At 34.4% G+C, this 13384-nt stretch overlaps 1 protein-coding gene across 1 annotated transcript in view; it reads left to right on the top strand.

Moving 5' to 3' along the window:
• The window catches only part of LOC118195887 (uncharacterized), a 235872-nt gene that overhangs the window by 146590 nt on the left and 75898 nt on the right, over nt 1–13384 (top strand). The window contains exons 8-10 of the mRNA XM_085812832.1: nt 3392–3427; nt 8656–8718; nt 10794–10871. Coding sequence (XP_085668958.1) covers nt 3392–3427; nt 8656–8718; nt 10794–10871 — 177 coding nt within the window. The remainder of the gene's footprint in view (nt 1–3391; nt 3428–8655; nt 8719–10793; nt 10872–13384) is intronic.

Below are 13384 nucleotides of genomic sequence, written 5' to 3'. Positions count from 1 at the left end.
AACTCAATTACACATCAGGAACGAAATCCGGACTCCCAAATTCATGGATAATTACACCAGACGGATAATTTAATTTAATTGCAATTTTAGCCAGGTATTTCTCAGAAGACACGTAACCAATGATAAGTCAGCTTGCAGCCCACGTGACAACTGGTCACGCCCCTTCGCCATTAGCTTTTGCCCTTCTGGACTCACACTTCGAACTTATTCTCTTTTCAGCGCCCAAAGAGGAAACATCTGATGATAGCCGGAACACATCAAGCAGAATGCTTGATAATTTCGGCATTAGTGTAACTTGGAACTTGGAGTTACTGGAATGTTTAAAAAGTATATATTCTTGAAAATCTTGAAAGTACAGTGTTTCTTATAGGTTATTAGCATGCGCTTTATGGCTAAACTAAATAGATGCTGCCACTTAAAATTTTCATCAGCTTCTTGAGTTAATTCATTTAGTAGTAATTCATTTACTGCCTGCGTTTAACTACTTGCGATGAATTCTTCAATTATTTAGGCTTAAAAATATTAACCCTAAATTAAAATAATTTCTTTCATTTAACCTGTATTCGTTTAATTAGAACGTTTTGTATAAATGTATGTACTAGGAGCAGTCGCGACATACATATAAAAATAGTCGGTCATTTTTCTTTTAGTCAGCCTATTTAATTCAACATCTTGCGAGTTCTTCATCAAAATAAGACTACCTGGTTTGTAAACGCACATACCAAAAAACAATGCTGAGTAAAGTTTCTCAAAAGCGAAACTTCCGCGGATTACGCTGTCAAAAATAACCCCTGTTTCACGGTAAATTTAATGGTATTATAAACAATCCATCACTCAATCTTCAGAGCTTATGAGGACTTTTATGAATAGAAAGGAATTTCATTACACTCCAAATGACGCAAGCTGCTTCCGATGAGGAGCTTGGCAAATTGTGCTCCAAACTGAAGAACCTATGTCAACAATCATGTGATTAAAAGGAATAAAAAATCGCACTGTTTGTGTGCAGAAATGCCTGCGACGTTATTATAGAGAATTGCAAAATTTTAAACAGGTCATGGAACTTAGGAGTGTCTGTACGCCTTGTTGTGTTCTGGTGAAAGAAAAGGCTCTCACCAAGAGAGTTCATACAATATTGCCGTAGTGTCACGGCACAGTTCGCTGGCTGTCCAATATTAGTACAAAACAGGTCAATTGATACTGATGAAAAGTTTGTGAGGTTTAGCAGAGTATTATTGTTTTCAAATCCATTTCAGGTATGTTCATCGAAAATTAAAAAATGCGTTTCTGGTGAGTTCACTATTACCAGGTTTTCTTGGAGCAACTCACAAACAGTGCAGGATTTACGTATAAGCTACACAAGCTGTAGCTTAGGGCCCCCACTTTCTTGGGGGCTCCCAAAATTTGGAAGTGACATGTAATATCTGGGCTTATAAAGGGCCCATACCTCAAATATCCATCTTATCAAGTCTAAATCCGGCTCTGCTCACATATGGAATACTTACTTTATGAATACACTAGCTTTATGAATACACACTTTATGAATTAGCTTTTCTAATCACAATAATTCATAATGTGTTCGATAGATAATACAAGTTGCATGTTAGAAAAATGCATTCAGCTGAAAATTTTGCCTTTGTAAGACAATTTAAAAATATTTTGGTAAAGATTTTTTTTAATTTATCAAGCAAGGTAATGCAAATTTCACAAGATATGAATTACGGAAAAATTTCCCTCGTAGCTGTATGTACAGTATTGTAATTATAACTATGATGCGAATAAAATAAATGGAATATACTACTTACATAATCAGAAACCGCTAGAAGCTAAACCTGTATGAGGAGTTTTCAAAGCCTTGTTATCGTTTTTGTTTGTTAAAAACTGCTATTTTCTGCGCTGTTCAACGGACTACTGTCTATATCTGTCGTTTATTTCAGTATGAATTATTATGGGCTTAAATCTTCAGTTCAATTTTCTTTAATTAGATCTAACTAAGATTATATATCTTCATTACGTATTAAGTGACAGTTAAGTTATTCTTCCGAAATATGATAAAATTCCATACTATGCGTTGATTAATCTGATAATAGAATACTTAGGTTTAGGAATGGGGAAGACGGGCACCACACCTTTACCATTTTGTTAATCGGTTTAGCGCCGTCTCCTCACTACGTGACCCCAGCCGTTTATTGATATTAACAAATTATATACATAATTTGGAATGGATACATAATTTGGAATGATACATAGTTTGGCATGTAATACAAAAATTTGGAGCATAATGTATAAAACAACAGAATAATAAATGTACAGAATTTTGAATATAATACAAAATTTTTAAACATAAACGTAATATAGTATGACATTATTCCTTGATATATGTACGGAATTTTGAACATAATATACGACGAAAAGAAACAGTAGTAAGGAAGAGTAGTTTACAAAACGTATCGATATGATATGAAGTTTATATGTAATATAGTACGAAATATATGTATTAAATCTATAGTTCAAATTCCGTAGTTCATAGTTCAAAATTTATATTCAAAATCCACAATCCATAATCCACAGATATAGTAAAAAATCTATAGCTCAAAGTCTGTAAGTAAAGTACTAATATGTTTATATAATTCATATAAATAGTTCAAATATACAGATTTTGCAAATATAGAGTTCAAATAGTTCATGGTAAATATAGTTCATATTTCAAAATGTTCGTGTATATAGTTCAAATAGTTAATATACGTAGTTCAGGTAGTTCTAATAAAAAGTTTAGATATATAAAAAAATTGAAGTTTCTAAAATTTAAATAAATTATAGTTTATCATACTGTTCAGAGTTTATCTGTAAAATAAACTTCGGATAGTTCAAAAATAATGACTCTTAGTCAGTAGATCAAAGTATGTGGTATGTTAATAGGTCATAATTGTAAACTCATAAAAAGTTCCTAACAAAATACAAGAGTTCGTAATTGGTCGTAGATAGAAAGTACAATAGAATACTTAAGTTCCAAATTGTTAATCAGCAATATATTAAACAGCCGGCATTTTATCATCATTCATTTTTCATTACAGTAAAATGCAATACTGGCGTGATGGAAAATATTAACTTTTTATAGAAAATAATTCCATTTCATTAAACAACTAAATAAAATAATTAAGAAAATAAATATAACAAGATTTAGTATTGAATAAAATAAATGTAATAGTGTTGAATTTATCCTAAGCTTATATTACTTTCTAAATTATGGTTTGATTTCTTTATTCTTGTTTAATTTAACATTCAAATTTTAAAAGTTTCATTTTTACATAATATTTAATAATTTCAAATTTTAACGTAACATTTCATTTTTGTTAATTCGTATTTTTTATTCATTAACTTCATGTTATTTCAGGGTGAGCTCGGTAGAGACGGAGCACCTGGTACGCCGGTATGTATTTTAATATAATAAAATTTTTAATAAATAAATTTATACATAAAATTAAACTATAAAAAGGAATTAAAACACAATAACACGCCGAACAAATACTAATTTAGAAGTCAAACAACAAAAATCAGCGTTATATTTTCAAAATTTTCACAGGACTAGTTTCGATGGTTTTACCGAACCACAATCCTCAGCTGCAAAACCGCAAATGAACAAGATAAGAAATAATGATTAGATAAGATAAAAAGGCCTGGACAAGAATAAGAAAGTGGCGCCATCTGTTGGTGAAACCAGAACTAAAACATAATTTCTTTAAAGGCTGAAGGCAAAGATGGATTGGAAATTTTTGTTGTTTGATTTAATATAAAAAAGAAATAAACCGTAACTTCTTTTTTATAGTTTTTACCAAAGAGCGATATTTTCTCATAGTATATAAATCAAAAGTAAGACTAAAGGTAATACGTTTTTTAATGTTTGATAATATGCATATTGCTTTCTTAAATGCAAATATTCTGAGTGATGTTACGCTTTCAAAGGTTTCTATAGTTACTTTTAATGAGTCCTTTGGAAAGCCTTACACACTGCTTGGAAGCTGCTAAGAAACAAATGGAAATTCATTTTGTAAAAATGTTATAAGAGGGGACAGTGGTCATTCAAGTATTGATTTAGGAACGAATAGCACACAGGCAACCTTACTACAGAATAAGCAGAAACTTCAGAGTTCTTTGGAAGTGGATTGGGAAAGTATCCCAACAACGCTTCTGAATAATCTTGTGGAGAACATGCTAAACTGATGAAGAGCATGTACTGAAGCTTAAAAAACCCATACTTCCCTATTAATTCTGTAAGGTCTTACCATTAATATGGAGGTTTGTGTTTCTTACGATTACCTCATTCACTCATGGCAGATATTCTGGCGAGGGAGGCTTTTGAAGAACATTTGCCAATTATCAATTCACTGACATATCTTAACTGCATTCCATTAGAAGACATGCTGACAGGCAGATTTGGCTCGTTTCCCCGAGTTATCCCTGGTATCAAGCTGATTGTCCTGGAAGATCCCTTGTTATGGATTGCGAAAGATGTGTTCAGACAACACTTTCCCGATTCTTCAGTGGACACTTGAGGGGACTTACTTTTGAGAGTGGTGTCAAGATGCACCCAATTTGTTCTAAGCATCACAATGCACCCGCATCACCGGCACATATCCTTGAGTGCCTGGAGTTAACTCTTGTGGACCTTTACGGGTCTCCTAAGCTTGTTTTTGATTTTCTAAAGGTGAATGGACTCGTGGACCTCGTCTAGTATATTCCTAGGCATGGAGATTAGTAACAACAAAAACAACAACAACCTCATGCACTGTACGAACCTCCCCTTCTTTTGCTATCCTCTTATTTTTTGGTCCGAAATCTATACTATGGGAATTTAATAAAAAATACTATAGCTACCCTGTTGTAGATTTAATATGCCTCATTTCTTGGTACAATGCCCGTTATTTGTTATGCAAAATATAGCTGTCTCTCAGCAACCATCAAACGGTGTAAATTCAAATCTCAGTAAGTATGTTTTATTATTTTCTTACTATTTTTCTATACAAACTCCAGTGACAAAACTTTAGATACAAATTAGTTTAAGATTCTAGCTGCTCCAACTGCCATGGCTATTGCTAGCGATCATTCATTTATCACTGTTAAAACCACAGAATCGAAGATATCAAAAGGAATAAAGGTCATCTGTTATCTGACAGATGACTTTTTAGATTTTAGATTTCTTTTTAGATTTTCATGTGTGTAATAGCAAAGACGTTGGAAAGAATGCGCGTTCGCTGATAATGCCAAAAGGAAATTCTCTGCGCCTGCTAATGATGCTAATCACTCAAAGAAGGGGGAAATATTACATTATATTTACATCTCACTTCAACGTTGACGTTCCTCAACCCATAGATCAATATACTCTACGGAGCAAACTAGTACATTCAATGAAGTTTAGCAACTGATAGGTTAACATGAGTATTGTTGTCACCCTGACATCAAACAATTGTGCTACATGGAGCCGGAAAACATCATTATAAGACCTTGGAAGGTTATTGTCATATAATATAGTCTAATGAACCATATTTTCACCAATTTTATGCGGATGGACATATTCATATATAAAAGATCCCGAGTAAGTTTATCCTATCAGCAATACCTTCTTTAGGACAGAATAAAGGACTCTTTTTTCCCCCTCAACGGCTTATAAAATTGATTTAAAATGGATTCAGTAGATATCTTTTCCTGACGTCTGTACGTACGTACTTACGTACATGTGTACGTACTTACGTATGTATGTATGTATGTATCTCGCGTAACTCAAAAACGTGTAGCTTCAGAGCGTTAAAATTTTGTATAAGTCTGCTGTAACATGTAGTTGTGCACCTTCCTATTTGGTTGCAATCGGCCGCACCAAACTTATGTATATATATACAGGGTGTTTCATAGATCATGGGACAAACTTGGAGGGGTGGTGGAGCGTACTAAAACATGTATTTTTTGTATAGGAATGTAGGGTCTAAAGTGACGGGTTTAGGCAGGAACGCAAAAACACGATACGAGAGGAAAATGTGTTTATGTACAAAATCAAGGCAAAATGCTTCTTTGTAGCAATATAGTATTCACAATAAATGTTCAAAATTGCGACCATCAGCAGTAATACATGCTTAGTAACGTCGCAGAAGGGATTGACGAACATTTTGAAAAACGACAGGCATTTCGCGCACGCTTGCAGCCGCAATGGATAGTCGTGCAACGAGGTCCTCCAGTGATTCAACGGAAGTCTCGTAAATGATGCTCTTCAGATGGACCCATAAAATAATCCAAGCTGGATAAATCTGGCGAACGGGGTGGCCATCGAATGGGTCCACCACGGCCAATCCAAGTAATTCCGGACCCGCACGTGGTTATGGGCTGATGCACCATCATGCTGGAACCACATGCGATCACGAATGACAGCCGGAACATCCTGCAGCAATTCCGGTAGCACCTCTTTCAGAAAAATATAACATAAGCCATTTGTACGTGCAGGTAAGAGGTATGGGCCTATGAGGTAGTCGTTAACAATACCCGACCACATGTTCACGGAAAAGTAGGTTTGGAATGCATATGGACGTGTACCGTGTGGATTATAAGTTGCCCACACGTGCATGTTGTGGCTATTGAAGATGCCGTCCTGTTTGAAACTTGCTTCGTCCGTGAATAGCACATCCTATGGAAAATCCGTCTGCGCCGCAGATTGCTGCAAGAAAAAATGACTAAAATGAACCCGAAGAGGGTAATCTGTCTCTGACAAGGTTTGGAATCTCTGCAAATGGTATGGGTGCAAACCATTTTCATTCAATACTCTTCAAACGGTGGAATGACTCAGCTGCAGACGACGTGCAATAGCTCTTGTACTTGTCTGAGGTGATTCATGCACAATGTTCAAGATGCAACCTCTCGAACATTGTGTGCTTCAGCATACGCCTGTTCGGAAACCGTTCCTGGTACAACCGTAGCGCTGCTCTGCCATTCCCATCAGCAGCACCCTATATGAGATGCATGTCAAATTTTTCCCTGTACGTAAACTCACCCATGACGCTCGACATCAGAGTTGCGAATGATCCTCTGATGCATCGGATCGTGGCTTCTCCGGCTCACTACCGCCCTCTACCTCTGCATTGCCAACCAATCACAACTGTAGTTCCTATAACTGTTAGTGTTCCCTTTTTTTAACATTTATTGTGAATACTGTATTGCTGCAAAGAAGCACTTTGCGTTGATTTTGTACATAAACACATTTTCCTCTCGTGTCGGTTTTTTGCGTTCCTGCCTTAACCCGTCACTTTAGACCCTACATTTTTATACAAAAAATGCATGTTTTAAATACGCTTCACCACCCCTCCAAGTTTGTCCCATGATCTATGAAACACCCTGTATATATATTACATGTACCCACTCTATTACTCGACTGCGTGAGCTCAGTCGTTTTCATTCTTAATGTTGATAAATTACGCATTTTCTGATTTCTAAATGATTGAACTATGTTCTTATGTTCGGGTTAAGTTTTTATGCCTTTAGTTGATCTGCGTGCAATAGTCGCAGAATTATCAACAATTGAAAAGTTGTTTTGGTACGGCTAAGCCTAATTTTTTTTTCACCATAGCAGACATATTTGTTTACATTTTAACCTTAGCAGAATAGTGAATTAAGTCAGTTTCTGCACCTTCAGTGTCTTTTTGCCGAGTGGGACTAAAAGTAAACCTTCAATTTTTGTGCACCGAAAAATCTGCCTTCTTGCCTGCTGGCCGAATGGCTTGTTGTTTTGCTTAGAAACTCTAATTTTAATTGTAAAAATTGTTTTTTTAATTGTTTTAGCAGTATCTGGTGTTTTATTCTTTTCTATATTTTTCAATTTTTATTGAAGATTTTTTGATGTTTTATGTATTTTTGCCTTGCCTCGAAGTGAGAACTGAATTAATTGAATGAGAAATATATTTCTAATGAATTTCGAGGAAAATGAAATGCAGCGAAAAATGCGTGTAATTTAATATCTGTATAAAGAAGTTACGTGGTGTCCGCATCAGATTTTTTTATATTTAGTTGTAAGATAGCTGAAGACTGATCAAGCATCTCTGATGTAAAGATAGATTAACTTTATTTAAGTCACCGTAATAAATGGACTTAAAAACGTAAGTTGTTTCTTAAGCTGTAGAGGCATTCTGTAAAAGTATTCTTCTCTGTTCTTTTTAAATAGTGACAAGCTCAGATTCATTGCCTGAAAGCTCATATTCTTTGCTTTTTCAAAGAGAAAATATGAGCATCTGAAATAATTTCAACCTGTAGTTCGATTTATTGAGAATTATTAAAAATATTGTTAATTATGTTTTTTCATTTATACTTGTTTCCCTTTTGATATTATAAACAATTACTTTCCGTTCTATGCTAACCATTGAGTGCATTCGTCTCTTTTGTCACCTTTCTACTGAAATTAGTTGTACGACATATTCACGAGCACTTTTTTTTTTTAAAAAAGTTTCTTTTTACCGCTACAAAATGTTTGTATTACACATAGTAACTAATAATATTAATTCTGAAATTGCATATTAGGTGATTTTAAAAGTAATATATTTTTATCAGTAATATTTGAACTCATGCAATTATTTTGTTAATGTGAAAATGTAATTGTAATAGATTTATCATAATAAATTTTCACAGGGACCACCTGGAGCAGATGGAAAGCCGGGCCCCAAGGGAGATCCGGGACCTCCAGGAGTTCCGGTAAGTCTAATTTCCATTTCATAAAAGGATTTAATACGCATTTAGGTCACTCAGATTAAAATGAATTCTTTGATAGCTATAGATCAAGGTACCACATTTTGTATAATGCGATTAGCAAAAAATAAGTAATGTAATGCTAGAAATGACTTCTAGAAATTATCATGCAACTACTATTAATATTAACTCATTCTCATTTTAATAGTCATTATTAATGTGCTTAAGATTTACAGCAGAGAATGAATCAATAACATATTCTTATCTGTCATCACAGAACAGTTTCGTTCAACACGAGTTTTCCCTGTAAGTTCTGCGGAAAACTGATAAACAAATTGACTGTATTATGCGGATCCTAAATGTGGTCGCTTTTGGGTACTCGGTCTTACAAGGTGTGATCCTGTGTAAAAACACAAGGATCCTGGGTGTGGGCAGGACCACTGTCAATATCAGGAACTCATGGACCTTATAAGACTGCGGTCGTCAACCCTTGCAACTTCACGGACCACTACATATATAATTTTATATTTGGCAGACTACTAATATGAATTAGAAAAAAAAGGTAAATACATTTATACAGTAATAATCAGCTAACTATATGTATTTCGTTCACATTGAAAAATTACATGAAAAGTACAAAAATCTAATCTTCTTGTACAGAAAGCTTCACATTTCCATATCACTGAAAAGAAACTTCACGAAAAGCAGGAACAAATCCGCAAATGCAAAGCAATGTTAACAAACTGATAGTGTTATACCGCCAGTTTTTAATTATTGTAAACATAATAATCATCGCTTACTCAGCAATGGCGCAATCCATCAACAGTTAGACAAAACATAAACGGAAACTTTCAGTGATGCAATTATAAACAAGAATGCGGATGAACCATCTGCATTCTTGTTTCCATCAAGTTCCATCCACAAAAATCCATCAAGTTGCCTATTGACACGGAGAAAAACTGTTATTAACGACTACAATAGCATATGTTTGTAATTCAAAAGGAAAGAGAATTCCGGTTCGCGCTAATATTAATAACTGCAGCATATCCATGGATGCCAACTCTTACTTTCAAATTTCGCTAGATACACCATAAAAAGTCGCTAAATTCAGAAGGAATTTCGCTGAAAGTAGCAGCTAAAAATTAAAAAAAAAAAGTATAATCCATATTCCATAATAGGTTTTGTTACTCGCCATTTTTAAAACTGAATCTTCATAAAAATATAAATAATGTCCCAATTTTTCTGCGGACCAGCAAAAAGTTATCACGGACTATCAATGGTCCGTGGACCATCGGTTGGCGATCACTGTTATAAGAGACAGACCAACTGGGTTTTTCTCCTTTACTTGCGATAAATCGTGGGTGACCCCCTGATCACGGCCGTAGAAACTAGGAAGAATCAAGAAATTTCACTGTCGTTTTACTATTGCTTCGCTTTTAATTTTCATTTATAGAGCTAGTTTTAACCACTCAGATGAAATAGGACATTCGCTACTTAGCTTTCATTTAACAGAACCATATTATAATCTGTGTTAAAGCTATAAACTTTGGCTTGAAATTTTAACTTCTTTTTTCTAGAATGTTAAAAATTTCTTCAAATTTTAGATAATTTTCCAGCCAAACTGAAAACGTTATTGTAGTGTGGTTAGGATCCCTGTCAGCCTCCTGTAATGTCACAATCTCCGTCCGATTTTTTGCTCTATGATAGAATTTAATCACCAGTATAGCATAATAATACATGTTGTCTTACATCACGTTTTAACAGTTTTTTAGTTTCTAGTGTGCGATCATTTTAGTTTTAGACCAATTAACTCATTTTCAAAATTTGAAAACATTACCAAATTAAAGCGCAAGAGTTAATTCATAATTTCCTGATACTGGTTAGGTTAACTGGTTCGTTGGTGCTACGCGAAGCCCTTCATTAGTAAGGATGATTTTTAAAAAAATTAAGTTTAAATTTTATCTTTCGTATTCTGTATCTCACACATGCATGTCACATTATGGATGCCCATGTATGTGTGTATCTACTGAGTTTATAACTGTAGATTCACATAACTTAGTATTTTCATTTACTTTTTTCAGGGCCCGAAAGGAACTCGAGGATCACCGGGAGAAAAGGGAAATATGGGCGTCGGTTTCCAAGGATTAAAAGGAGAACCAGTAAGTACTGAAAATTTTTGAGATACAAAATAACTGGAAGTAAACTATAACTGTTCCGTTTGAAAGCAAACTAGGAATCAAAACAATTTAAAATTAAACATTCTAGTCTGTAACATAATTTCGATGATCTAAACTCAGTTTATGTATATACATATATACATTTGGTCACATATAAAATTACGTTATTCGCAATTCTTTGATAATTAAATAAGTAAATGCATTAAGATACTTTTTAATTAATTGCATTTGCAAAGAATTTTTACTTTTACATTTGACAGTTATTGGCAATGAATAAGAACACTATATTTTGTTCTCATTATAAATTACTAGTTGCACATTAACTTATTTGAGAAGTTACATATTTTAGCTTGAAAGAACTGTCAGTTGATGATCCACTTTCAGTAAATGATTTAATCGCATCCTATGATATAACAGTACAAGAACTTTCGTGATATTTTAGGGCTACATTTGTGATTAATAAGCATAATCTTAGTTTTACCCTAAATCAGAAGTGCTGTGAATACTCATAAAATTTTTCCTGCATTGTAAATTTTGGTTAAAAGTTTAATTTTTGTTTTACATGCTGCATCATGAAATTAACTACGTTATAGTAATGAAATACAGTACTCAGATATATTAGATTTAAATGAATAAAATGCACAACAGATGCATTAATTTAGTGGAAAATTTCTTGAGGTAAAATGGTTGTACTCAAAAGACGAATTATTTTAAAAAGAGCTACTCTTTGTACATTTACAAATCTTCTTACTGATTATTTATTCTTGGCAAAAGATAAAGTCAATAATAAATACTTAATATACTTCTCATTTACTTTATTCAGAGGATATTTTTCACGGCATAAAATATACTAATCTATGTACTAATGGATCCACTGCGTAAAAATGTTTTTTCCATTGGTGGGCACTTCGACTTAAGCTTGGCCACTACTAAGGCCGGAAGTAGTACCCACTTTATTGTTTAAGTTCCTGATAGGTGGGCTGTCGTTACTTCCTATTAAGGCAAAGGGGCGGACAATTACAACAATGCCTTCTTCAAGATTCGAACCCGGGTCCTTTGGTATTGCAGTAAGCTCCCTTAGCCACTATACCGCCTGGGCGGCATGAAATTAATATAGGCGGCTCAAAATAACATAGATGAAGCCCTCCTTCGTGAAACCTTTTACGCACAGTTGACGTTGCCACCAACTTCTGGTGGCTGCAGAAAGGGAGGATCTGGGGTGAGTCGGAGATGCGGTTCTATTCCTTCAAGCGCATAACAACAAATATCGGTCATCGGCGATCGTCGTAGTGGTTGGCTGTTCTTGGATGAACCTCCTGATTGCTGAATCTGTGGTTAGATACTGTTGCCAAAGTCTATGAACTACAGAGGGACTCACATTTAGCCATCTGGCTACTTCTGTCTGACTTTGTCCTGCCTCTAGTTTCCCAGTAGCTCTCCAATGGAGTTCTTCGAGCAAAATGATACCTAGAGGTCAGTGTTACCAATTAGCTATCTCACATTTCTTATCTTAGTATGACCGCGAAATTTGCAGGCTTGATCTCAAACACGCAATTTTATACTTCTCATAGATGATGTATTCTAATTGTAGCGCCACTAATTTGCATATTGCAGTTTTGCTCATCAACTTTTGTTTGACAACATATTCAAATTTTATACGGACTGGCTTACTTTTGAATGAGTTTTCAAATTTTATACGGTTTAGTTCACCTTTCAACGAGTTATCGCTATTTTTGTGATTTTTCCTTAATTTTTGGAAATCAGTGCATATTTGCAATAAATCTCGTATAATGTATGCTACCTAGCAAATGTTTCATATTTTCATATGTTTCCTTCATGTGCGAAGTATGAAGTGACACTGGCAAATAGTCATTTCCACTATGAAGAAGGTCTCTTTGAAATTTGTTTTGTGTGAGTCTATGAAAAGCCTCAACATTGTGCTGATACCTCAAACCTTCTGAGCAGTGATTTAATATAGGGCATAACATCATCCTTTTTGAAAAATACTGGTTTGGAAATTTACTCTTTTTGCCAGAGGTGAAATTTATACACTGTGCCCTTAAGAAGTTCCAGCCTTTTAATTTTGATGCCAATAATGCAGACTGACTTTTGATACTAGCAAACAAAATCATTTAAGCTAGACTTGACTGGAGATTGCGTGTGTCGAATTTGAGAAAGATAACCAAACTGACTTTGATGGTGAATAACAGGGTCCATATAATGGTGTTAAAAAAAAGGAACCATTTCAAAAATTGTGATTAATAGAAATCGGCGACAGGCAATATATAAAAATCAATAATTCTCTTACCTATAACAAATTCATTATGGGCTAGCATTATATCTGAACAATTTTTACTATATTCTTCTAGTAAGTTTGTAGTTACTATATATTCTTCTAGTAAGTATTCTAGTAATATTCTTGCGCCCTAATCGTCGCAATTCGTAATGTAATTTGGAAATCACGTCCGGGTAGCAATCGGTAGTCCGGAGTTCGA

This window comes from Stegodyphus dumicola, chromosome 3 (genome assembly GCF_044657685.1).
Source record: "Stegodyphus dumicola isolate Sdum_Otavi_A_Nest chromosome 3, ASM4465768v1".
NCBI lineage: Eukaryota > Metazoa > Arthropoda > Arachnida > Araneae > Eresidae > Stegodyphus > Stegodyphus dumicola.
Note: the sequence above shows the minus strand (reverse complement) of the source record. Positions and strands in the feature narration are given on the sequence as shown.